The 24,334-nt window shown below is 37.7% G+C and overlaps 1 protein-coding gene across 5 annotated transcripts in view; it reads left to right on the top strand.

Moving 5' to 3' along the window:
* Positions 1–24,334, top strand: part of IGSF11 (immunoglobulin superfamily member 11) — a 200,429-nt gene that overhangs the window by 44,909 nt on the left and 131,186 nt on the right. Inside the window, exon 1 of one of the 5 annotated variants that reach the window (XM_060639938.3) lies at positions 21,436–21,817. The exons of the other annotated variants lie outside the window; for them this stretch is intronic. Within the exon in view, the coding sequence (XP_060495921.1) occupies positions 21,766–21,817 (52 nt within the window). The 5' untranslated portion in view covers positions 21,436–21,765. Of the gene's footprint in view, positions 1–21,435; positions 21,818–24,334 lie in introns of those variants that run through there. 5 annotated transcript variants of the gene reach the window in all.

The raw sequence follows: 24,334 nt of genomic DNA, 5'->3' as shown, positions 1-24,334 counted from the left end.
ACCAAAAAAACGAATAATCCAGTGAAAAAATGGGCAAAAGACACAAATAGACACTTCTCCAAAGAAGACATCCAGATGGCCAACCAACACATGACAAAAATGCTCAGCATTACTCATCATCAGGGAAATACAAATCAAAACCACAATGAGATACCACCTCACACATGTCAGAATGGCTAACATTAACAACTCAGGCAACAACAGACGTTGGTGAGGATGCTGAGAAAGAGGATCTCTTTTGCACTCCTGGTGGGAATGCAAACTGGTGGAGCCACTCTGGAAAGCAGTATGGAGGTTCCTCAAAAAATTAAAAGTAGAACTACCCTATGACCCAACAATTGCACTACTAGGTATTTATCCAAGGGATACAGGTGTGCTGCTTTGAAGGGGCACAAGCACCCCAATGCTTATAGCAGCACTATCAACAATAGCCAAAGTATGGAAAGAACCCAAATGTGCATTGATGGATGAATGGATAAAGAAGGTGTGGTGTATATATATATATACAATGGAGTATTACTTGGCAATCAAAAATAATGAAATCTTGCCATTTGCAACTACGTGTATGGAACTAGAGGGTATTATGCTAAGCGAAATTAGCCAGTCAGAGAAAGACAAATATCATATGACTTCACTCATAGGAGGACTTTAAGACACAGAACAGATGAACACAGGGAAGGGAAGCAAAAAGAGTATAAAAAAAGGGAGGGGGACAAAACATAAGAGACTCTTAAATATGGAGAACAAACAGAGGGTTACTGGAGGGGTTGTGGGAGGGGGGATGGGCTAAATGGGTAAGGGGCATTAAGGAATCTACCCTTGAAACCATTGTTGCACTGTATGCTAACTAACTTGGATGTAAATTTTTAAAATTAAATTAAATTAGAAAAAAAAAAGATCAAATGCTCCACTGTCTGAGCCAGCCAGGTGCCCCTCCTTAGTGTAAATATTTTTCTGTCTGGAAAACATGTAATAACCCAGACATCCAAGGCTTCGCCAAAATGTATGACTGTGACCCTGTGACATTTATGCCCAGCCTGTTTCTTAGGTCTTCTTGTTCTCGTAGGACCTCATCTCCCTCTCAAAAATTCTCCCCATTTGTTTCAAGCAACCTCCACAATGGTTATATTTCACATATGCTCATAAATAATTATGTCTGTGCCCTTCCACTCTTGTGTAACCCCGTGACTACAAACCACAAGAGAGGTACCTTCCCCTGTCAAAGAGCTTTTTTTGAGGATGCTTCTCTGCTGGGCACTGCTGCCCTCGACCTGCTATATGCCAAGGCTGTGTTTCCTGGTGGGGGTTGGGGAAAGGGAGCATAGTCTCTCTGATTCTGTATGCATTTGGTCACCTAGACAAAAGGTGGCTCTGTGGAGTTCAGAGCCTCCTGCAGTCTTTCATAAACATACTTCCTTTGGCCTTTTGCCCTACTACTGCTCTCAGAGGAACTTGAACTCATCCATCAGTACAGACACATACTGATGAGAAATGGGAAACAAGAAAAATGGCATAGCATTCCCATCACTTTCCCCGATTTTCTCTTGTCTTTATTCCACAGCTGCATCTATGCCTTTCTATCTCCTCTCAACAGCAATTAAAACAAAACAAAACAAAAAAAACCCAAACCAAAACAAACAAAAAGGAAACAAAGGCAGAAAAAACCCCAAGCCCTGCCCCGCAAAAGGTACATACACTCTGAAGATAGATACTTGGATGCTTACTTATACTTAAGACAACCCAGTTCTTAGCTGTCCAGGAAGGTACCCTGGTACAATTTTTAAAAACACTTTTAATTATTAAATCCTATTAAAGTCTGCACAAAATGTCAATCAGTTGTTATTCGGGTATGCTAAGTGTTCCAGATGTGTACTAGTTTTATATCTAGGACAATATCGCAACACATTATTTCTGCAATCCTATAGGCTGAGTCCCAGGAAAAGAGGTAAGCTCTTTCTGTTGGAGACCAGTTTATTTTTGCTTTCAATTTTCAAACGAATAAGAAAAATACATTTGAAATTCATGCCGAGGGCCTAGGGTTAAAAGTTATAGTCTGCCTTTTTTGGTCTGGAAGAACGATGAGACAGCATGAACTCTGAAGTCTGAAATGCCTGAATTCCAACCTCACTTACATATTCTTGGTCATGATGCTTTATGGATTTCAGTTTACCCCTTTGAAAATTGGAGATACTTCCCAGTATCCATGTCAGGGTTAAATGAAATAATGTAAAGTGCCTGGTACCTAGAGGTTCAACAGTTGTTACTTCCTCCTACACAGTGCCTTTTCTTCCAGAGTTGTCTCAGACTTCAGTGAATCATAGCTATATGGGATTTCAGAGCTGGGAAGAAATAGATCTCAATTTTCATTGCCATGACGACAGAATCAGAGCAGTGAAAAATTTCCTCCCTAAACAGGAGCAACTGTTAACAAAGTAGCACCTTTTTAATTGGTGGCAAATACGTGATTTTGTTCCTTCTCTTTCCCCCTCTGCTTCAACTAGTTTGCCTAATCCTATTTGTTTACTCTGAGTGGACCAAAAGGAGAAGTTAGCGATTGATATTCTACTTACTGTGAAAATATTAGTAATGATATCTAGTGCTTTCATATCACCTGCCTTCTAATTGCTGCCTGCAGAATATCATGGAAGGTACCTGGGATTTTATTATAATCTAAAATTAGATCTTTTTGTAATCAACAGCTGTATTTGTCAGATGCCTGTAAGCTATACTTATGTATTATTCATAAAATCTCAAAAAGTTACAGTGGCCATTCAGTCTTTCTTTCACTCTCCGAATAGAATCATTCCCAAAAGGAATTTTTCCCCTTTTTGTTTTGACATGCCTAAAGTTGACTCAATTAATTCCCGTGGTAATATATTTCACTCCTTCATAGTTTGTGTGGTCTTAATAACCAACCCTACCTAGTAAAACTTAAACCTCTCCTCTCTCTTACCAAAGATATGGAAAATAGCTAATCATTGTTATTAATATAGTTTTGTTTGCTCTAAGAAAGATCCCGAGTTATGATCCTTTCTTTATGACAGTTAACTTTTTGTCACGTGATAGAGTACAAAGTTATTTTAAAACAATGTGTTCCATTAAAACATACTTTTAGGGGCGCCTGGGTGGCTCAGTCGGTTGGGCGTCCGACTTCGGCTCAGGTCACGATCTCACGGTCCCTGGGTTCGTGCCCCGCGTTGGGCTCTGGGCTGATGGCTCGGAGCCTGGAGCCTGCTTCTGGTTCTGTGTCTCCCTCTCTCTCTGCCCCTCCCCCGTTCATGCTCTGTCTCTTTCTCTCTGTCTCAAAAATAAATAAACGTTAAAAAAAATTTAGTAATGTTGAGCATCTTTAAAAAAACAAAACAAAACAAAACATACTTTTAGGGGCACCTGGATGGCTCTGTTGGTTAAGCATCTGACCTCGGCTCAGGTCATGATCTCACAGTTCGTGAGTTCGAGCCCCACGTCTGGCTCTGTGCTGACAGCTAAGAGCCTGGAGCCTGCTTCGGATTCTGTGTTTCCCTCGCTCTCTGCCCCTACCCTGTTCACGCTCTGTCTCTCTGTGTCTCTCAAAAATGCATAAACATTAAAAATAAATAAATAAAAAACATACTTAAAAAGTTGTTTTGAAAAGCTGATTCCTTAAAAGCAGTGTGGCAGGGGCACCTGGGTGGATCAGTCAGTTAAACATTGACTATAGATTTCAGTTTAGGTCATGATCCCAGGGTCGTGAGATGGAGCCCTATGTCAGACTCTGCCCCGAGCATGGAAACTCCTTGGGATTCTCTCTCTCTCCCTCTGCCTCTCTCCTCACTCACGCTCTCTCTCTCTCTCAAAAAAAAAAAAAAAAAAAAAAAGGCAGTGTGTCAGAGATCTGTAACAAAGGTCAGGCTTCAAAGACCAGTAAAGAAGTCCTTTAATGAAAAATGTTTTTTATTGAGTTATAATTGACATATAATATATTAATTTCAGGGGTATAACATAGTGACTTGACATTTCTATATATTGCAAAATGATTACCACAACAAGGTTAAATATTGTCTGTCACCATACAATGTTAATACAATATTATTGACTATATCCCCCATGCTGTACATTATATTCCCATGACATATTTATTTTATAACTGGACATTTGTTTTTCTTGATCCCCTTCACCCTTTCCCACCTGCAGCCCCCTAAGTCTTTCTCTCTGTCAACCACCAATCTATTCTCTGTATGAGTCTGGGGGGTTTTTGTTGTTTTACTTGTTTTGTTTTTAAAATTCCACATATAAATAAAATCATAAAATATTTGTCTTTCTCTACCTGACTTATTTCACTTAGAATAATACCCTCAAGGTCTATCCATATTGTTGCAAGTGGCAAGATTTCATTCCTTTTAATGGCTGAATAGTATTCCATTATATATAAATTATATATTATCCATACACATACATACACACCCACACACACCCCACACACATCTTCCTTACCTATTCATCCATTGATGAACACTTAGGTTGTTTCCATATCTTGGCTATTGTAAATAATGCCGCTATGAAAAGATCTTTTCAGGATAGTGTTTTTGTTTTCTTTGGATAAATAACCAGTAGTGGAATTCTGTGATCATATGGTAGTTCTATTTTTAATTTTGTTGAAGAACTTCCATACTATTTTTTATAGTAGCTGCACCAATTTACATTCCCATCAACAATACACAAGGTTCACTTTTTTCCATATCCTCACTAACATTTGTTATTTCTTGTCTTTTTGATAAATAATAGCCACTTTAACAGCTAAAGATGTTATTTGATTGTGGTTTTTGTTTGCTTTTCCCTGAAGATTAGTGATGTTGAGCATCATTTTATGTGCCTGTTGGCCATCTATATGTCTTCTTTGGAAAAATGTCTGTTAAGATCTTCTGCCCATTTTTTAATTGAATTGTTTATTTTTTGTCATTGAGTTGTATAAGTTCTTTATGTACTTTGGATATTAAGCTTTCATCAGATATATAATTTGTAAATATCTTCTCTCATTCAGTACATTGACTTTTTGCTTTGTTTATGGTTTCTTTCACTTTTCAGAGCTTTTTAGTTTGGTATATTTGTTTGTTTATTTTTACTTTTGTTTTCCTTCCCTTTGGAGTCAGATCCAAAGGAATATCGCTAAGACTGATGTCAAAGAGCTTACTGCTTATGTTTTCTTCTAAGAGTTTTATGGCTTCAAGCCTTACATTTAAGGCTTTAATCCACTTTTTAAAATATTTATTTATTTTTTGGAGAGCACAAGCAGGGAAGAGGCAGAGAGAGAGGGACAGAGGATCTGAAGTGGTCTCTGCACGGAGAGGCTGACAGCAGCGAGCCTGATGTGGGGCTTGAACTCATGAACCATGAGATCATGACCTGAGCCAAAGTTGGATGCTCAACTGACTGAACCACCCAGCCTTTGAGTTAATTTTTGTATATGGTATGAGATAGTGTCCAATTTTACTCTTTTACATGTAGCTGTCCAGTTTTCCTAGCACAATTTATCAAAGAGACTGTCCTTTCCCCATTGTGTGTTCTTGCCTCTTTTGTCAAAAATTAATTGACCACATATGGGTTTATTTCTCTCCTTTCAGTTCCATTAATCTATGTGTCTGTTTTTGTTCCAATACCATACTGTTTTGATTACTAATGTTTTGTGGTACAGTTTGAAATGAAGGAGTGTGGTACTTCTGGCTTTGTTCTTTCTCAAGATTGTCTTGGCTATTCTGTATTTTTTGTGGTTCCATATAAATTTTAAAATTATTTGTCCTAGTTCTTTGAAAATGCCACTGGAATTTTGATACGGATTGCACTGGATCTTTAGATTATTTGGGATAGTATGGATATTTTAAAAATAATAATTCTTCCAATACATGAGCATGGAATATCTTTCCATTGATATGTGTCACCTTCTATTTCTTTCATTAATTTCTTATAGTTTTCAGAGTACAGGTCTTTCACCTCCCTGGTTAAATTTATTTCTAGATATTTTATTCTTTTTGATTGCAATTGTGAATGGGATTGTTTTTATTTGAAAATTAATTTCTTAATTTGAAATTTTCTTATTTGAGAAAAGAGCTAAATGACATAGAAACATGTTGTCAGTAAAATTATTTCTGTCTCATTGATAAAGGATTAGCACACATATGGAAGTCATGCTTCTTGCGTGCAGATATGAAATGGAAGAATTCTCTGAGCTTTTGATAAGGTTTTTGGGACAGAAAATAATTTTTCTCATGTGCAATTATAGAGAGGAATGAATTAGATAAGAAAGAAGCTAAAAGTGCTAAGAATGGAACTTTAAGCAGAGATTGTTAGCTGCTCACCCAATATCCATTCTCTCATTTTTCTTTAGTAAGGGAAGCCCAGTTTTCTTGGGGGCAATATTGTATTCAGGTTAACAAATATTACATTTCCATGCCTCCCTTATAAGTAGAAGTGGACAAGTAATACAGTTCAGTTCAATGATGTACAAAGGTAGTTTAAGGTTGGAACTTCTGGGAATATTTCTTAAATGTGAGTAACCCATGGTTAGTATGCCTTTGCTGCTCTATGGACTGTTTCTTTTTTTCCCCCCCACTGAAACATGAAATGCATAATGGATGTGGGTCTATTTATAGATACCTCAACTCAGACCTCATTCTTACAATAGTTCCTTTGATGAAGTCATTGTTGCTTTATATTGGCTGCTTGTTAGAATTGCCTGAGGATATTCTAAAAACTAAGTGTTGGCGCTTCTACTCATAGGTATGATGTAGTAGATAGTGGCAGGCCAGGGTTTCTGTTGCAAGAGTCTAGTGCAAAAGTCATATAAATTACAAATATATTTCTAAAGGTATCAGAGAGCTGTAAAAGCAAGTTTATGATACTAAGTTTCCAGAGAGGGAAGAACTATTCTCCTTGTAGGTGGATGATCAATAGCCACTTCTCTTCCTGAGGTCATTTGCCAGCTCTGGTGTGGCCTAGGCAGAAGACTCTGCTAATAGAGAAATGTATAAAGCTTTTAGTGGTCAGGCAGGGCAGGAGTGAAAAAAAGGAAACCTGAAGCACATTAAATGCACATCTGGTTTTTCTCACAGGACATTAGCCAAATTTTGGTTCTGCACAGGTAGCTGAGGAGCTAAGCTGAAAACTTCTGAAAGGCAGAGTGAAATCTTCTGTAGTCTCATGAAACTTAGGCAACAAAGACTTGCCAAAGGTGGGGATATGCCTCAAATGCACAGCTGGTTTCCCTTCAAGACATTTGCTAGATTTTACAATGTAGGGTCAGGAGACTGAAGAGCTGGGCTGAGAACTTTGGAAAAGTAGAGCTGTATCTTCCACAGTTTGTCTGAAGAGTTGGAAATTCATCAGGTACTCAATAAACAGTTCAGGAAAGGCTGAGGAAAAGAGGAGAACCAGAGACAGACCTGAGTTTTATTAAAACTGAAACTAGTCCCAACCCAGTCAGTACTTGGTTGGATTGAGGTAATCACTCTCTCCTCCTATATACTAGTAAAGGACAGAAAAACCCTTTTTGGTGAAGAATAACATTATTTGGAGCATTTGTGTTTCTTTAAATACACAGAACTTGGCATACCATAAAAAAAAACTGCTAGGCATATAGTGAAGCAAGACAAATAGGGCCTATAATTAAGATTAAAAGAAGACAGTTGAGTAGGGCCACATTGAAGTTTGCAGACAAAGAATTGTAATAACTGTGATTAATATGTTTAAGAAAATAAAGGAAAACATGGCCAAAGTGATGAAATGATGGAAAATCTCACTAGATATTTGTTATATATAAAAATTAAAATGGACATATATAAGTAAAAAAAATACAGTATCTGAAATTAATAACTCAATAAATAGATTTTGTGATATTAGACACAGCTGAACACAGTCTTAGTAAACTGGAAGACAATTCAAGAGAAAATATCCAAGTTGAAGCACAGAGAGACACAAGAATGGAGAGAACAAAACAGTGTAAAAAATGTGTATTGTAATTTAGCTCTCTGAAAACAGAAAGTCTTGATTTGTAATGGTATAACTTACTACCATGATATAAATGCTGTCACCATGGCTGATTTCAAGCAACGATTATCACAATAGTCATATCACAAAATACCTGAATATTTAAAAATTGACTTTGCAAGCTGGTAAAAGCTAGTTGTACTGCACTCTTCATATGAATTACACTCAGAAGCTCTAAAATATGTTAGGAACACAGAAAAAGAATAGAATGGGATAGAAGCAACCTTTGAAAAGATTATAGCTGAGAATATCCAAAGCTTTTAAGGTAAATCAAGCCGTGGATTAAAGAACTCAGCCCACTACAAGCATGATAAATACAAAGAATACTACACAAAGAATACTGCACCTCACTGTAAGACTGTTGCAAACGAAGGTGTAATAGGCTGGATAGTGATGCTCAAAGTGATCTATCCATGTCATAACTCTCAAAACCTCTGAGTGTTGTCTTGTTTGGAAAAAGGGTTTCACAGATGTAATTAAATTAGGATTTTGGAATGAGCACATTATCCTGGATTATTTAATTCTGGTGGACCCTAACTATTATCTTGTTATTTTTTCACCATTGTAACAAAAAGGTAAATACCAATTACTTGCATCAGTCATTAAAAAGATGGTATTACTATGCTGGTGCCTGGGTGGCTCAGATGGTTAAATGTCCGACTTCGGCTCAGGTCATGATCTCATGGTTCTTGAGTTCAAGCCCCACATTGGGCTCTCTGCTGCCAGTACAGAGCCTGCTTCAGATCCTCTGTCCTCCTCTCTCTCTCCCCCTCCCCTTCTTGGGCGTGTGTGCTCTTTTGTCTCTCAAAAATAAATAAACATTAAAAAAATTTTTTAAGATGATATTACTATGGATTTTATAGACATCAAATATACATTAAGAGACTATTATGAATTTGGAGCCAATAAATTTGGATAAAATGGATAGATTTTTGAAAAATAACAACTAACCAAAGCTGCCAGAGAATATATAGAAAACCTGAATAGTGTGACATTAATTAAAAAGATTGCCCATGAAGAAACAACTTTACATAGTGAAAACCCAGGTTTGATGGATACACAAGTAAATTCTCACAAACATTTATGTAAGAAACAAAACAAGTATTTCACAAATTCTGTTTTAAAATAGAGACAGAGGAGTACCTTCCTACTTTATATGAGGCCAGTATAAACTTTATTCTAAAACTAAAAGGATATTGCAAGAAAATTATCAGTCTTTCTCATGAATGTAGATGCAAAAATTCTTAAAAAGCACTTTAAAAAATCCAGCTGTATGTAAAAAGGATAAAAGCAAATGGCCAGTGGAATTTATTTCACAGACACAATTGTCGCTTAGTAACCACAACTCAGTTAAGGTAACTCACACATTATTAAGAAAAAAAAAAGAAAGGTCATGCTCATTGCAACAAATATAAAGAAAGCATTTCAGAAATTTTAAGAGATTAATGATTTTTAAAAATCTTGGCAAACATGGAATAAAATAGAATTTCTTAACTTGATAAATATATTTATTAAAAAACCTATATGAGGCATCATATTAAATGATGAAATATTCACAATTCTTCCTCTGATACTGGATGTGAGACAAGGAGGCCTACTACCAACACTTCCATTCAACATTTTCTGGAGGTCTTAGGCAGTGCAATAGGGTAAGAGAAAAGAAGCAAATAAGGATTAAAAAGGAAGAAATAAACTTATTATTTTTAGATGATGTAATTAGGTATATAGACCATTCAAAAAAATTTAGAATCAATAAGTGAATTTTGTAAGATTGTTGGAAATAAGGTACACAACAGTTAAATTTTTTTCTATGTGCCAGGAAGAGACAAATAGAAAATGAAATTTGAAAAATGATACCATTTACAAAAGCATCAAAGGATTGAAGTCAACCAAATTTAGGAATAAATTTAAGTGGGAATAAATTTAACCAAAAATGTGCATACTAAATATGATCGTGAGAAATGAAAGAACCCTAACTGAATTGCTTGATCTGGCATATTCTTGGATTTGAAGAATGAATATTATGTAAAGATACCAATTTTCCTAAATTAATCTATAGTTTCAACATAATCCCAATCAAAATCCCAGGAGATTTTATTGGGGAAATTTAGGTCCTGGTTCTAAAATTCACTTGGAAGTGCAAAGGACCAAAAATAGCCAAGGCAGTCTTAAGAAACACAAAGCTGGAGGATTTATACTGCCAGATACCCAGACTACTATATATCTATAGTAATTAAGGTAGTGTAGTATTGGATAAATTTCTGCATTTTCCACTAAACTGGAGGTTTCATAAGAGCAAAGACCTCTACTTAATGTATCACCAGTGCCTTAACAGGGCCTGGGATATGTAAATACAGTAAAACCACATTATACTACCCCTCAAAAGTAATTAGAATTAACATATAATAAAACTGGCAATTAATTCTTGTCCTATGTTTAGTTCTTTTGCATATTGGGAGTGTGGGGATGGGGTGGAGGCTAAAGGGCTTACTGTCTAAGGGAGGATATGGTGGGGTGATGTTAGAAGGTTAAATGGCAGGCAGATATATCCCAGGAAGCATAGGGAATGTATATTATGTATATTGTGGTTGAGTATTCTTATATCAAGCTAATGAAACAAGTGCCAACTCACTATTACTGGGATCACTGATGCTGCTGTGGAGTACCGGTAACACAGGACTCAACTCACAAACAGTTCCATCAAAAGCCAAGCTGTATTATGAAGTGCCACCAGGTGGCGCTAAACCACAGCTAAGACAGGAATAGATCTGGATCCAGCGATAGGACCTCTGGAATTCCTGACCAGCTAGACACTTTATTAGCCCAGTCATTTTACTAACCTTATAATAATTCAAGCATGCATTTTACATGATCTAATTGCTTCATTGCCACTTAACACATCATATGGTCATTTTTCTGTACTTGTTGAATTGATGAAGGACTGCATGAGACCTCATTAAAGGTGGAAGGACAGGGTAGGTAGGGTAGGCTGTGAGGCAAAGGTGTCTGTTGAAGTAGCAAAGCAGTGAAGTCTCTCATTTCAAAGATCTATTCAGAGGGCTTTTCAGTTTGTTCTGAGAATTAAATGAATTCAAATATTTGCTTATGACTGCAAAATACAATGCAATGAAAAGTTTTTGGTGGTATATCAAGTCCACAAAATGGATATTTTATTACCATGAAGGTAGGCTTTCAAATATAAAACCAATATTATAATAATAATGGTAATAATAACAGCAGCTAACATTACTGGCCAGGCCGATTATTTGTGAAAGGTTGTAATGGGCATTTTCATTTATGCAGTAAAACCTTGAATTATGAGTAACTTGTTCTGTGAGTGTTCTGCAAGATGAGCAAACATTTCTAACAAATTCTAACTTGATAAATGAATGATGTATTACAATATGAGTAGTACGTGATGCCAAATGTCACATGACCACAACTGAGCCAATGGTTCTTGAAACTTGCTTTGATATATGAGTACTTTGGATTACAAGCATGTTTCTGGAATGAATTACGCTCTCAAACCAAGGTTTTATTGTATTCCCTCATTGAATTCTTATAACAACTTGTGAGGTAAGAATTATATCCCATTTTTATAAAGTTTATAGTTGAGGTCTAAACAGGTTAAGTGACTTTACAAAAGCCATTTAAAAATATATATAGCATTGAGCAAATCTTTTATCATTGAGAACTTCAAATACAAAAGCTGTGTTTTGTATTTGCCTTATTTGTTACTAGATTTCATGAAAAATACATTGTAGAGACCTTCCAAAATCTCTAGGACAAGAAGAAATGTACTATTCCATAGTTTTGATGTGTAATTTGGAAAGAGCAGGCTATTAAAAAGCTATAATAGAATCTTGGTAAGAACCATATAGACAGGCATATAAAACCTATGTAAGGGTAGGTCTCTTAGCCTAGGTTTCCCTGCAAGCTTATCCTGAGACAAAAGTTTATGTAGAGTTAGTTTATTTAGGAAGTAATTTCAGGGAGCAGGGTTAATTGGTGAAGGATTGAAAAAGAGAGGGAGGAAAAGCTGATCAAGGATGTATTCATTTGTTGGTTACTGTTGGTTACTATTGGTCATGCCAGGGCTTTCTGAGGAGCTTGAGGAACTAAGAACTGCCCCTCCTCCACTCCCCTGGAGAATGCAAGGCAGTAGGTTGATCCATTGGCTCCCCTCCCACACTGGTTAAGACTGGCCCCATCAGTGTTGACATCCCTGAGCTTCTAGGTTACACATGTTGGTCCCACCAGATTCCTGCCCGTGTCCCAGGCAGCATTGTCCTGAGCAGGGAGAGATACTTGCTGTAGGCCACAATGAAGCAAGTTACTGTCAGGTTATACCTGTGAGAAGTTGATCTGAACCTGCAGCAGAAGCCAGAACAAGAGGTGGGGCTGAGAAGATCTGAAATACACAAGAAGGGTCTCATACTCTTCCTTTAGGAATATAGGGTATTAGTGTGTGGATTTTGGTAATAATGATTAGATATATGTGGATTTTCTAAAATAATTTTAAAGCTGTGAACTGACTTATTGGAATTAAATATCTTTTAGGCCATCTAATATTTTCTTCATTGTGTTACCATAGAAACACAGCATGGCTCACTGTTTTTAATTTGAGTTCCAATTTTTATGAGTTATTACTGATTTTATTATTAATAGCACATAAAATCAAGGTATTATTTAATCTTTTAAGCTCACTAACTATAACATTTTATATTAATTTTTAAGGGGTGGTGGTATGCATTGAATTGCATAAGTGTCTTTTAAGAAAGAGTGTTCATTAACAACAGATTCAGAAGGCAGGCTAAAATCTGAACAAACAATTCTTTAGTATTAAAAAGTAGCAGAAATAGTACCAATTCCAAATTGCCAGTCAGGTTGCTATTCAAATAGAGGTATTAGGATATAGTGGAAAGAATACTGCCCTTACAGTTAGAAAGGTTGGGTTTTACTCTTTGGGTTTTATTACTTAAGAATTCTACGTTTTTGATGAAGCAGTTTAAAGTTTCTCTAAATCTTGGTTTTATTCATCTGGAAAAATGAGGGGAAAACCACCTATCTCACAGAATTGTTGTCAGGATTTAAATGAGACTATGTTTGTTAAAGCATATAGCATGGTGCCTGGCACATAGCAAGTATGCAGAAATATGGACTGAATTTAAACCGGAAATGTACACGCAACACTGACTCTGATCCACATGCTGATCATATATGTTACCAGACTGGAGGCCATCTTTTGACCATTTCTAGTTCTCTTCATAGCTTGTTTCTTCCTATTTTTTGACCACTAGCTGAGATGTTACTGCTTTAGGAAGATAATTTCTGGCTCTAATCAAGTAGGACCTTTCTCACCTCTTTGGAAGTGTAAGTTCATGAATATCTCTAACCTCCCTCTAGAGAGACAAGACCTTCAGAACACTTTAACTCTAAAGACAGTGTTCTTGGTGGCAGGCAACAGAAATTGATGATGGTTAATTAAAGCAGGAAAGGTCCAGGAGCAGAAAGCTCCTAGAAAAAACGGGAAGTCTAAAGGGTCAGAAAACAAGCAGAAACCAAAGAAGGCTAGGTTGCTGAAATTACACTATAGGAATAGTCCAGTGACAACCATTGATGATGGCACAGGTACTGGATGCCACACCTGGCATCATTGCCACAAATGTCTTTGTTCAGTGGACAGTGGAGTGACTTCTTTATCCCTTCCTTATTCGTATCCCTTATCCCTTTCTTATCCCCGAATTTTTGTGACACCTGCTCACGATTTATAGTCCAGAGATGAACTTCTCCTGTTGGCTCAACCTTGTATTATGTGAGCACACTATAGATGCTAGGAGGTCATTTTTGGAGTCTGCATTGGAAGGTAGACTTTGGTTCCCACTGAGAACAAAACTGGGGAATTCTCTGAACATTGGAAGAGAGTCTTAATGCTTAGCAGTCAAAAAATACTTAGCAATCAAAACAATTCCCCACAGTCTACTCCTTTAAATGCCCAACATCTACCAATACTTTCCCCCCTTGTATTTATATTAAAAAATACATAATGCATGTACCTTCTCACAACTGTTAAATCGCTCAATTCCACATTAGGAGACAATTGCAAACTCTTGTTATTATTTATGGTTCCATACTTAAGTCCAGTGGTGATATCCGTTCTTCTTTTTGGGTTGTTCTTCTGTCTTGATATTCCTCTGTCTGTGGACTGACTATAAAATTATCTGCTGCTATCACACCCTAAATAAAACAAGAAGAGGAAAGAAACAGAAAGTTAGTTAATAGTGTAAATATGTAAATGACAGAGCAAGGAACAAGATAGAGACAGAGGCTACAGACATTATTTCTGAAACAAATTATTAGGCCATACCTATTTCAACTCTGCATCTTTAAGAGATAGCATTCTTTTAGCACATTCTTAGAAAGCACTTGAGTTTCAGTGCAGAACTTGAGTCCAGAATTTGGAGATTTAAGTATGTTATTTTCTTTATTTAAGCAATGTGGTAACGTTACAAGTATTCAGCTACCCCACAGTTCATCACGCTGGTTTTACTGTTCTCTGAGAGTGGCACCCAGGTTTCTCAAAGCTTTGCCTCCAGTGTGCACTTAATGCAATGATCGTATGATTTTTTTCTTAATCTTTTAACATAGCAAATAACATTAATTTTCACATGTTAAACCGATCTTACATTCCCAAAATAAATTCAATTGGTGTGATGAATTACTCTTTTTATATATCACTGAACTTGATTTGCTAATATTCATTTGCATGATATAAATCTCTACATGATGAAAATTAACCTATCTTCCTTTCTTGCATTATCTTTGTCCATATTTGGTAATCAATATAATGCTAGCACCACAAAATGAGTTGAAGAGGATTTCCTTTTCTTTCTGTATTGTTGAATAGTTTGTAAAAGATCGGAGTTTTTTGTTCCCTGAACATTTGGTGAAACTTGCTGATAAAATTGTCTGGATCTATAGTTTTATTTATAGGAAGATTTTACACTATTGATTTAATTACCTTAATTATATGGGATTACTCATATTTTCTGTTTATTTTTGAGCAAGTATTGGTAAGTCATATTTCTCTAGGAATTTGTCCCTTTCTTGTAAGTTTTCAAATTTATTAGCATAAAATTGTTCATTATTCTCCCACTCTTTTTAATCTCCATAGCATCTTTGGTGATGTCTCCTTCTTAAATTACGCTATTATTTGATAATTAAAATATGATATTATTTCTCTCTCATTTTAAATTTTGCTTAGCCTCACCAGTGTTATTAATTTATTAAACTTTTCAAGGTACCAACTCTTGGCTGTGTTGATCTCCATATTATATGTTTTGTTTAATATTTCATTAATTTTGCCTCTTTATTAGCTTCTTCCTTCTACTCTCCTTGGACCTATTTTATTTTCTTTGTCAGACTTCATAAACTTTATCATAATTCATTTGTGTTTAAGCTTTCATCTTTTCTAACATACACATTTGAAGCCTTAAAGTTTTCCTCCAAGTATGCTAGTTGCTTTGCACAGGTTGTAATAGAAAATATTTTCATTACTGTTTTTTTCTAAATACTTTTTTAGTTTTTTTATGATATCCTCTTTGATTTTGAATTATTTAAAAGTGACTTTCTTAATATTTAAGTGTATGAGTATATATGTATTCATACTGTTATTGATATTTAGCTTAGTAACATTATGGTCAGAGAATGTGTTCTGATTGATTCCAGTCCTGTGAAGTTTCTTGAGACTTGTTTCATTCACTGATTCATTTTTTTTAAATGTTTATTCAGTGTCTACTATGTGCCAAGCAGTGTTGAAGACACTGAGAATTCAACAATGAATAAAACGGATCAAAATCCCTATTCTTGTTGGTCTTATTGGGTGTGTCTGAAAATAAATGATTATTGTATAAAATATAGAGTATGTTAGTGATGTAATGCTAAGAAAAAAATACAATAGGGAGAGGGATTTTAAAATATCTTTTCAAGTTTTATATTTTAGATAAGATGGTCAGCAAAGGCCTCACTTCAGGTGACATGTGAGAAAGACCCACAGGAAGTGAAAGGATAACTATGCAAGATCTAGGGAAACAACAATTTAGTAGGTCCCGAGGCAAATGAGGCAAATGTGTTTCTATTTGTTTAAGGAAAATTGAGGAGGTCATTGTAGTGAGAGCTGAGTGAATGAGAAGAAACTAGAAGAAGCAATTAGAGAGATAAGGAGGGACTAGATTAAGTTGGGACTTCTTAAGCAGAATAGTGCCCTCTCCACTCCCCATCTCAAGATATCCACTTACTCCCTGGAACCTAAGAATATGTTCCCTCACTTGGAAAAGGGAATTAAGATTGTAAATGGAATTAAGGCTGCCCTTCAACTGACTTGGAGATTAGGAGATTATCTTGGATTAACAAGTGGGCCCACTGTTATCACAAGGATCCTTAAATGTGGAAGCAGGAGACAGAGTCAGAGAGACAGCAATGTGGAAAGGACTTGGCCTGATGTTGGTGGCTTTGAAAATGGAGGAAGGGGGCCATAAGCCAAGGAAAGTAGGTGACCCTAGAAGCTGTAGAAGGAAAGGAAAAGGATTCTCCAGAAAGGAGCACAGCCCTGCAGCCATCTTGATTTTAGCCCAATGAGACCCATTTTGGACTTCTGACCTCAGAACTATAATAAATTTGTGTTGTTTTATACTACTAAGTTTACAGTAATCTGTTACAGCAGCAATATAAATCTGATACAAACCTTATAATTTATAATAAAGACTTCTACTTTCACTGTGAGTGAGTCAGAAAGTCACTGGGCAGAGCAGTAATCTGATCTGATTTAATAGGAACACTCTGGATGCTGTGTTGAGAATACACTGTTGAGGAATTCCTTCCTTCATCTAGCTTTCAGCCTGACTCCCATATTTTACTGAGATCTCATCAATTCATTTAAGATTAAAAAAATAATAATTTCTCTTTTCTTTTCTAAGTCAAGGTCTCTAGTCTGTTTTGTTGCCAGAAATAGAAGTCTGAACTGCACTTTACATTAAACTATGGAAAACTCAGAATTTGAACCAACTGAAATAAGTGATTGTCAATACTACAATATATAAATCAAGTGAGAGGTTGAAGGAGATTAGTTTAGATTACTGAATACTGGTAAAGAGACTTTGAAGAATATTTGAAAATTATTTTCCTTACACTATAAGAAAGAGAATACAAAAAAGTGTGAGGTGACATAAAATGTTTCTTACGCTATTGCCCTTTTCAAATCCTAAAAAATGTATTGGCGCCATTTTCAATTTGCTGTTAGAATGAATTCAGTAGCATTTTGTCACAATGGGCCCCGCTTCAGAGAGTAACTTTGCCTGAAAATAAATGTGTTCATAACAGAAGGATTTCAAGGAAAAGAGCCAACTTTTCCCCAAATGGATGAAGATGTGAAACTTTGCTTCAGCAATATTCACAGTGGTAATAGGGATTAGGCTACGGTGAGGGGGATGGAAATGCTGTTTACCTTTGTGTGACTCCTATCTAGCACAGCTATCCTAGAGAAGTGGGCAGAAACTAATGTAAGAAACGTATCAGAAAGACTAAGCTGTCAATATATCTAGGTTGTAAATTGATCCAAAATTTGTGATGGAGATTTTGAAATAATAAATCTTTCAAATATTAAATGGCTTATTTGTATTTAACATAGAATAAACACTTATTGGCTTGTTAATTATTCTAACAATTCCATTATTATCTTTTCCACTCTTTATTATTATCTCAGAGCCTTAATTGTCTTTTCACAAAAGGGGAAGGGGGAAGAATTCCTTTCAAATTTTACTTCTAAAAGGACCAAGCTCTACTCTAGATTATACATGGTCCTAGGCAACCTCGTTTAAATAGTTACAGGATGAATTACTGGCTCAAACAAGGATCAAAAGGTATTTTCGACCTTTAAGAATGATATTCTTGGGATGCCCAAGTGGCTCAGTCAGTTAAGCATCAACTCTTGATTTCGGCTCAGGTCATGATCTCCTGGTTCATGGGATTGAGTCCTAAATCGGGGTCCAGGCTGATAGCACGGGAGCCTGTTTGGGATTGTCTCTCCCCCTCTCTCTCTGCCCACCTCCCCCAATAAAGAAATAAACTTTACTTAAAAAAATGAATGATATTCTTATAAAACATTTCATAGACATTCTCAAAAACTTAAATGCAATTAATCTTTAATTATATACATAAATGGAGAGGGATAGGTGCTATTAATAATTTAAAAGTAGCTAATTAAAAACAGTTTATACTTGGCTTTGGAAAGCCTTATAATTCCCTCCATCATTTTTCTTTCTTAATTGTTTTTCTTTTAAGCTAATATTAAAACTAATTTTCCATTCTTGAATGCAGAGTAACATTGTAGAAAGATCATCCAGCATTTTCATGGGTGGAGGATAGAAGCTGGTCTAGGATTACAATTTGAATTGGGATAATTCATATTTAGATATTTAGACGTTGACTATATTCTCATGTCATCAATGTTTTGAGCCCAAGATTATTATTACATTATGTAGCAGAAATTTTATGGGCTATTCCTATGGGAGTGGGTGGAAGTGGTAGGGGTGGGGTCTGATGTATGTTGGGGCAGCAACTGCAGTGTTCCCACAGACAGCTTTAAGACACTAACCTATGGTTTATATGAAATTCTTCGATGTTGGTCTATAAAGAGCTAAAAGAAAAACACTGGTGTGGTAGGAAACAACCATAGGATGCATGTCAGAAGACCTTGGTTGCAGTTCTGCCTTGGTATGTGCAATCCCCAAAGCGTCCCTTGATCTTTTTGAGACTCAGTGTCTTACGATGTGGAGAGGGGGCAATAATACCTGCCTTACATACCCCTGGGGTTGCTGTGAAGATCCAAGCAGATAACATATGCGAAAGCATTTTGAAGTTTATAAAGTATTATACAGATGTAAGATGTTGTCTGTTGCTTTAGCACTCAGAATACTTAAGAGATTTAAAGAAATCCTACTGTGGTCATAAAGCAGATTCGGATGAAAGTGTTGGTGAAACTCATCACCACTAGTAACAAACTTACTCAAAATACATGCCAGTGGTGTTAACTCTGTGAATTGAAAAGCACCTTTATTCCCCCCGTTTCCTGTGAGTGTCCTTTTTGAAGCCTCTGTGAACAGCCCTTAGAGTTTCTAGTACTGCCGATCTGCTTCCTTTGAGTCCAGCATCTACCATCTGCACCCGAGCTTCTGGGCAGACAGACTGCTGTCTGAAATCGGATCATTCTCACTCCCCCTTCAGAAGCCACACTTCTTTTTCTATTAAAAGGGCTGCTCCACCTAACTGTAAGCACTCTGTTCTCTTAATAACTCACCAGCTCCTGTTGGGTGAGGTAGAAGTACACTATGGTGACATAGAGGCAGGAGAGCGAGCTCTCTTTCTCTGATTCATAACCTTGTGGATATATCCCATGTACAATTGTAAGTTTTTTAAAGGGTGGGGGTCATATCTTATACTTTCTATTTGACCTTTAACCCAGTGTCTTACACAAGGTAGGTATTTTGTAAATGCTTGCTGAATTGATGTGCTAAGAAATGTATCAGGTAATTTGCTTTATCAGGGCTTTTCATCTAGATTATTAGGTTATTTATTTAATTAAAAAACGAATATTCTATCTCTATATTTAAATCTGGGATTATAGTAAAGTGAAGACCTGTTCTGAGTAGCACCTGCCATCTGACAGCTTCCTTGTTTTTCTCTTTATGTTACTCTTATACCCTGTTTGGCATGGGGTTTGAATGTGGAAATGTGTGCAGGACAAGATAAGGAATTGGATTGAATGTAGAAAAACAATCTAGCTCTTGCTGTGGAGTTTAAAAGAATAAGAATGATCCCAGTGATGAAATCATAGTTGAAATCTAAAATTTCTGTTGTTAGTATCAAATAATCTGTTCTGTCATATTATCATTTTCTTGCCATTAGAGATCTGGTAAGGGATTCTAACAAATTGGAGGTAGTGAGCAAAGTTTAAGCATCTTCAATTCATAATCAGAGTATATCTTTTCAGGGTATTGGTATTAAAGGTGATTGGCATTTCTTACTTTCCTTACTTAAAAACTATAGCATCAAAATTTTCAAAAAGGAAAAAAGTGCATCCATAATTCCACCATCTTGATACTGTTATTTTTACATGTATCTTCCAATCTTTGTCCAAATGTATAGATGTTTTACATATTTGCCTTTCTCCTGTGCATACTATTTTCATTCTGAGTTGCCATGTGAGGATTATATCTGCCAGATGGGGGCTCAAAATTTCCTAATGGCCCCAAGAATCCTAATCTATGTTGCTGTAGAAATTGACGGAATAGCCTGACATTCCCCAGGCAGGTATGTCCAAAGAATTTAGAAGTTTCCCATTAAGAGGCTGAAGCAGAAAGTGACTATGGAGCTGTTAAGACACCAGTGATACAATGGATAAGAAATGAAGATTAGTTTTTATAAGGAGAGAGGTAGGTAGGTATTTAAGTAAAATAATTTCAGATGCCAAGAATGTCTCTCTTCCCACCCAACCAAAACAAACAGGAAACAAAAAATAACCCAAAGTAACAACCACCATAATACAATCACCCTCTCACTAGTGAACAAATAGTTAAAGAAAACATTTAAAACTACAACTTAAAATTTGTTTGTTTGTTTATTTGAGAGAGCGCGTGCGCAAGTGGGGGAGGGGCAGAGAGAGAGATGGGGAGACACAGAATCCCAAGCAGGCTCCAGGCTCTGAAATGTCAGCACAGAGCCCTGTTCCGGGCTCCAAATCACAAACCGCCAGACGGTGACCTGAGCCAAAGTCAGACACTTAACCGACTCAGCCAGCCAGGGGCCCCTAAAACGGCAAATTTTAAATATTAGCAGTTGAGATAAGTTTTGCTGAAAGGGCAAGAGAAGATAGAATCGGGGAGCGAGGAGCATGAAGCCCTTATGCTCTTTTAAGGAATAAAGGGTAGTCAGGAAAAAAGAAAAAAAAAAGAAAAAAAAAAGCTATGGAATAGAATTAACCTCATCAATTCTTAATTTTGCTGGAATTAGGTAGGTTCTTTCAGATTATGTAGGCTACAGAAGAAAGGAATGGACAGAAATCATCTGAAAAGTACAACAGAGAAGAATCTATCTGGATGAAGGTTGTGGAAAGTCCTTCCTAGAGGACTCTGGGGATCAAGACTGACACCCACTGTTTGGAGAGTGATTCAGGGCCGGGGTGGGCCTTGACAGAAGGCCAGGAGGGCGTTCTCCGGTGGGTCCCAAGCGGCGCTCGCCCCGGCGTGCGGGGGAGGGGGTGGCACCGCGCACAGGTGGCCCAGGCAGCGCCAGCTGCGCGCCGCGCTCGCTCCGCGGGTGGGCCGCCAGGCGTCGCGCTGGAGCCGCGGTTGCCTGGGAGACCGAGCCGGGCGAGTGGGCGGCGCGGAGCGGAGCCGGAGCCGGGCTGCTGCCCTACTAGCCCGACGAGAGTTGGGGGGGAGTGGCTCCCCCGGCGGCGCGGCAGTGCCGGCGGGTCCTGGGGCAGCGCGAGATATCCGCGGCGCTGCGGGGCTAGGCCGGCGAGCCCGGGACGCGCCTGGTCGCAGCTCAGCGTCCGCGGAGCGGAAGGGCAGAGCTGCACTTGCCTGGTCTGAGCGTCTCACGGTCCCGGCCCCGCCGGGCGGACCCGGCTGCCCCAAGAGCGCGACGAGGAGTCGGGCGGGCGGCGGGCGCGCTCCCCGCGGCCCCGGGATGACTTCTCCGGGCTACCCTCTGGCGCCTCTCCTGCTTCTTTCTCTGCACGGTGAGTAGCCCGAGCCCTCCGCTCCCGGCGGGGCCAGCCTGGGCCGGTGGGCCCGGGGGGACCTGTGCCAGGTCCTGGGAGCCCAACTTTCCCAGGGGCCGTATTCGTTGCTATCGGCCGGGGCTCACGCGCCCACTCTCACGGCTGCTATCCCGCGGGTGCCCCCAGTCCTCACCGCGCGCGCGGCTCAGGTGTCCCAGATCCAAGAGGTGACTGCACCCGCTGCTCGTTTCCCTCTGATCGCGGACTTGCCTCTGACCCCGCCGTGCTCTTTTTAGGTAATCACTCCCTCACTTACTGGGTCCAGTGAGAAACAGTATTTCCGTTACCCGGCGGCTCCAGGAAAAATAGAGATGCCTTTAAAGTAATTCAGAAAACTTTAAACTGCAGCTTTACCATAACCTTTAACAAGCATACGCAGGTTTGGCTGAAAATGTGATCTTTGCTTTAAAAATAACTCTACAGCGTGCTACACTGTGTTCGAAAACAATAATTTTTTTGTACTCCAGCTTCTCCCCCAAAGCATTTAAATTGGCTTACTGAAATACATAAAAGGTAACAATATTAGAACAGAAAGACTAAACGTGTATTTAATTTTCTTAATGTTTTTTTTAAAGCTATTTACATTAAAATTTTCTACTCTAATCTTTCTTAACATTTTATTTTCGATGAATAGCCATCATATTTAAACTCTGATTTTCATCTTTGCCCTTTTCTTTTGTGAGTGCACTGCCTTGGAACCGTTTTCTGTCCCATTTAATTGAAGAGATGTATTGAGATTTATTCTGAAGGGTTTCATTTAAAGAGCAGGTTCAGTGATTTATGGAATATTGTGGTTAACCTTGTTTGTTTCTGGAGATATCAGTATGTTTCCCATAGTTTTGTGGCCTTATTTGAACTGATAATGTAGGCATGGATCTTGAAGGGATTTCATTTTAGTCGACTTAAATTGTTCAAATTTATTTAGTAGGGGAGAAAGGAATACAAAATTTTGAATACTTTTTTCATAGATGCCAGTGAAGGAAATCGTCAAAATTACAGATAACTTTCTTGGAGTTCAGTATATACATTTTTGGTGATGATGTGTAGACAATAATTAAGTGATGTGAATATGTGCTTCCAAATTAATTTTGTCTGGTTACCAGTTTGAAGGGGCCAATATTTTTCTGTCCTGCTTTTCAAGTGTGTAATAATTAGTGTAAATGAGCTTTTTATACAGTGTCTTAGACGTAACTGAAAATATAAATATTACTATAAGAGCAGATGAAATTTTGGTAAAAATAATCTGTTCTTAACCTTCATCTACTACAATAAATTATACTCCCTTTTTGTAAATCGCATTTGTGTGTAGTTTGTTTTTGAGTTATTAGGCAGTACTTTTAAAGAGTTGATGTAATTTGCAGAAGTAGCCTTACAAGGTCATCTGATTTGTTTCCTTTCCTTCAGAACTATTCCCAAGCTATCCTAGAATGTTTAAAGACTTCCAAGGACAGTTCAGCCCTCATGAGAATCTATTATGTACAGGCACTTTTCACCCTTAGAAATGAACAGTTGTGTTCATTTGTTCAACAAATATTTGCAGAGCTACAACTCTGAATTTGGGTGTCTGATGGGGAGAGATGGTGGAAGACAGAGTAAAAGAGTTTGTCTGCAGCCCTTAAGGAGTTTGCAGTTTTGCAACAGGCTGTAGGCATGCACAAATGGTTAATGATACAAGGAAAATATGAGTGCCATTTATCAGTGGCGCTATCAAGGAAGACTTCATAGAAAAGTTTACTTTTGATCTGGACTTTGAGTAGGATTTGAATTGGCTGAGATGAGAGCAGTCAGGTCTCCTTTCCTAGGGCAAAGGAGCAGCCTGGACCAAAGGATATGAAGTGGAAAGTTCAGGAGCATATTCTTGAAAGGCCAAGTGTCTAGCTGCTAGAGCAAGAGATGTGTGTAAAAGGAGAAAGGGCTAAAAAGATAGTAAAAGGATAGTAGAGAGCCTTGAATGCCGAATTTGGTTTTATTCAGTAGGCCATGGAAAGGCCACTGTCATTCAGTTTCTTGAAGATGGGGAGGGGAAGAGGGTGAACAGCTATTGTGTGCTTCCTTGCACTTAGCATAACAGTCTCCAGGAGAATACCATATCCTGACCTGACTGCCATTAAGTTCTTGAAGTCAAAGGCAGAGTTGTTTTGAATGAATTAGGGCCCATCCTTGGGACTTAGAATGAACAAAGTTGCTTCTGGATGCTAAATAGATAACCATTCTAGCATTGGCTACTACAAAGACATGATGCACTAAAGGTAGAAATACAGAGTCTCTTAAATTTTTGAAAGAAATGTCAAGAAATGTCAAGAAATTTCTGTTTTTATTTCTGTTTGAATTTCTAAGCATGTGTGCACGCACATGTGCGTGCACACACACACACAGACACACACACACACACACACCCTTCTCTTTAGGGCTGAGAACTGAATCACCTGGCTGTCTTTTCCCAGCAGTGTTATGATCTGGGCTCAGTCCCCACTT

This window comes from Panthera onca, chromosome C2 (genome assembly GCF_046562875.1).
Source record: "Panthera onca isolate mPanOnc1 chromosome C2, mPanOnc1 haplotype 2, whole genome shotgun sequence".
Taxonomy (NCBI): Eukaryota; Metazoa; Chordata; class Mammalia; order Carnivora; family Felidae; genus Panthera; species Panthera onca.
This window is presented reverse-complemented; position numbering and strand designations above follow the sequence as displayed.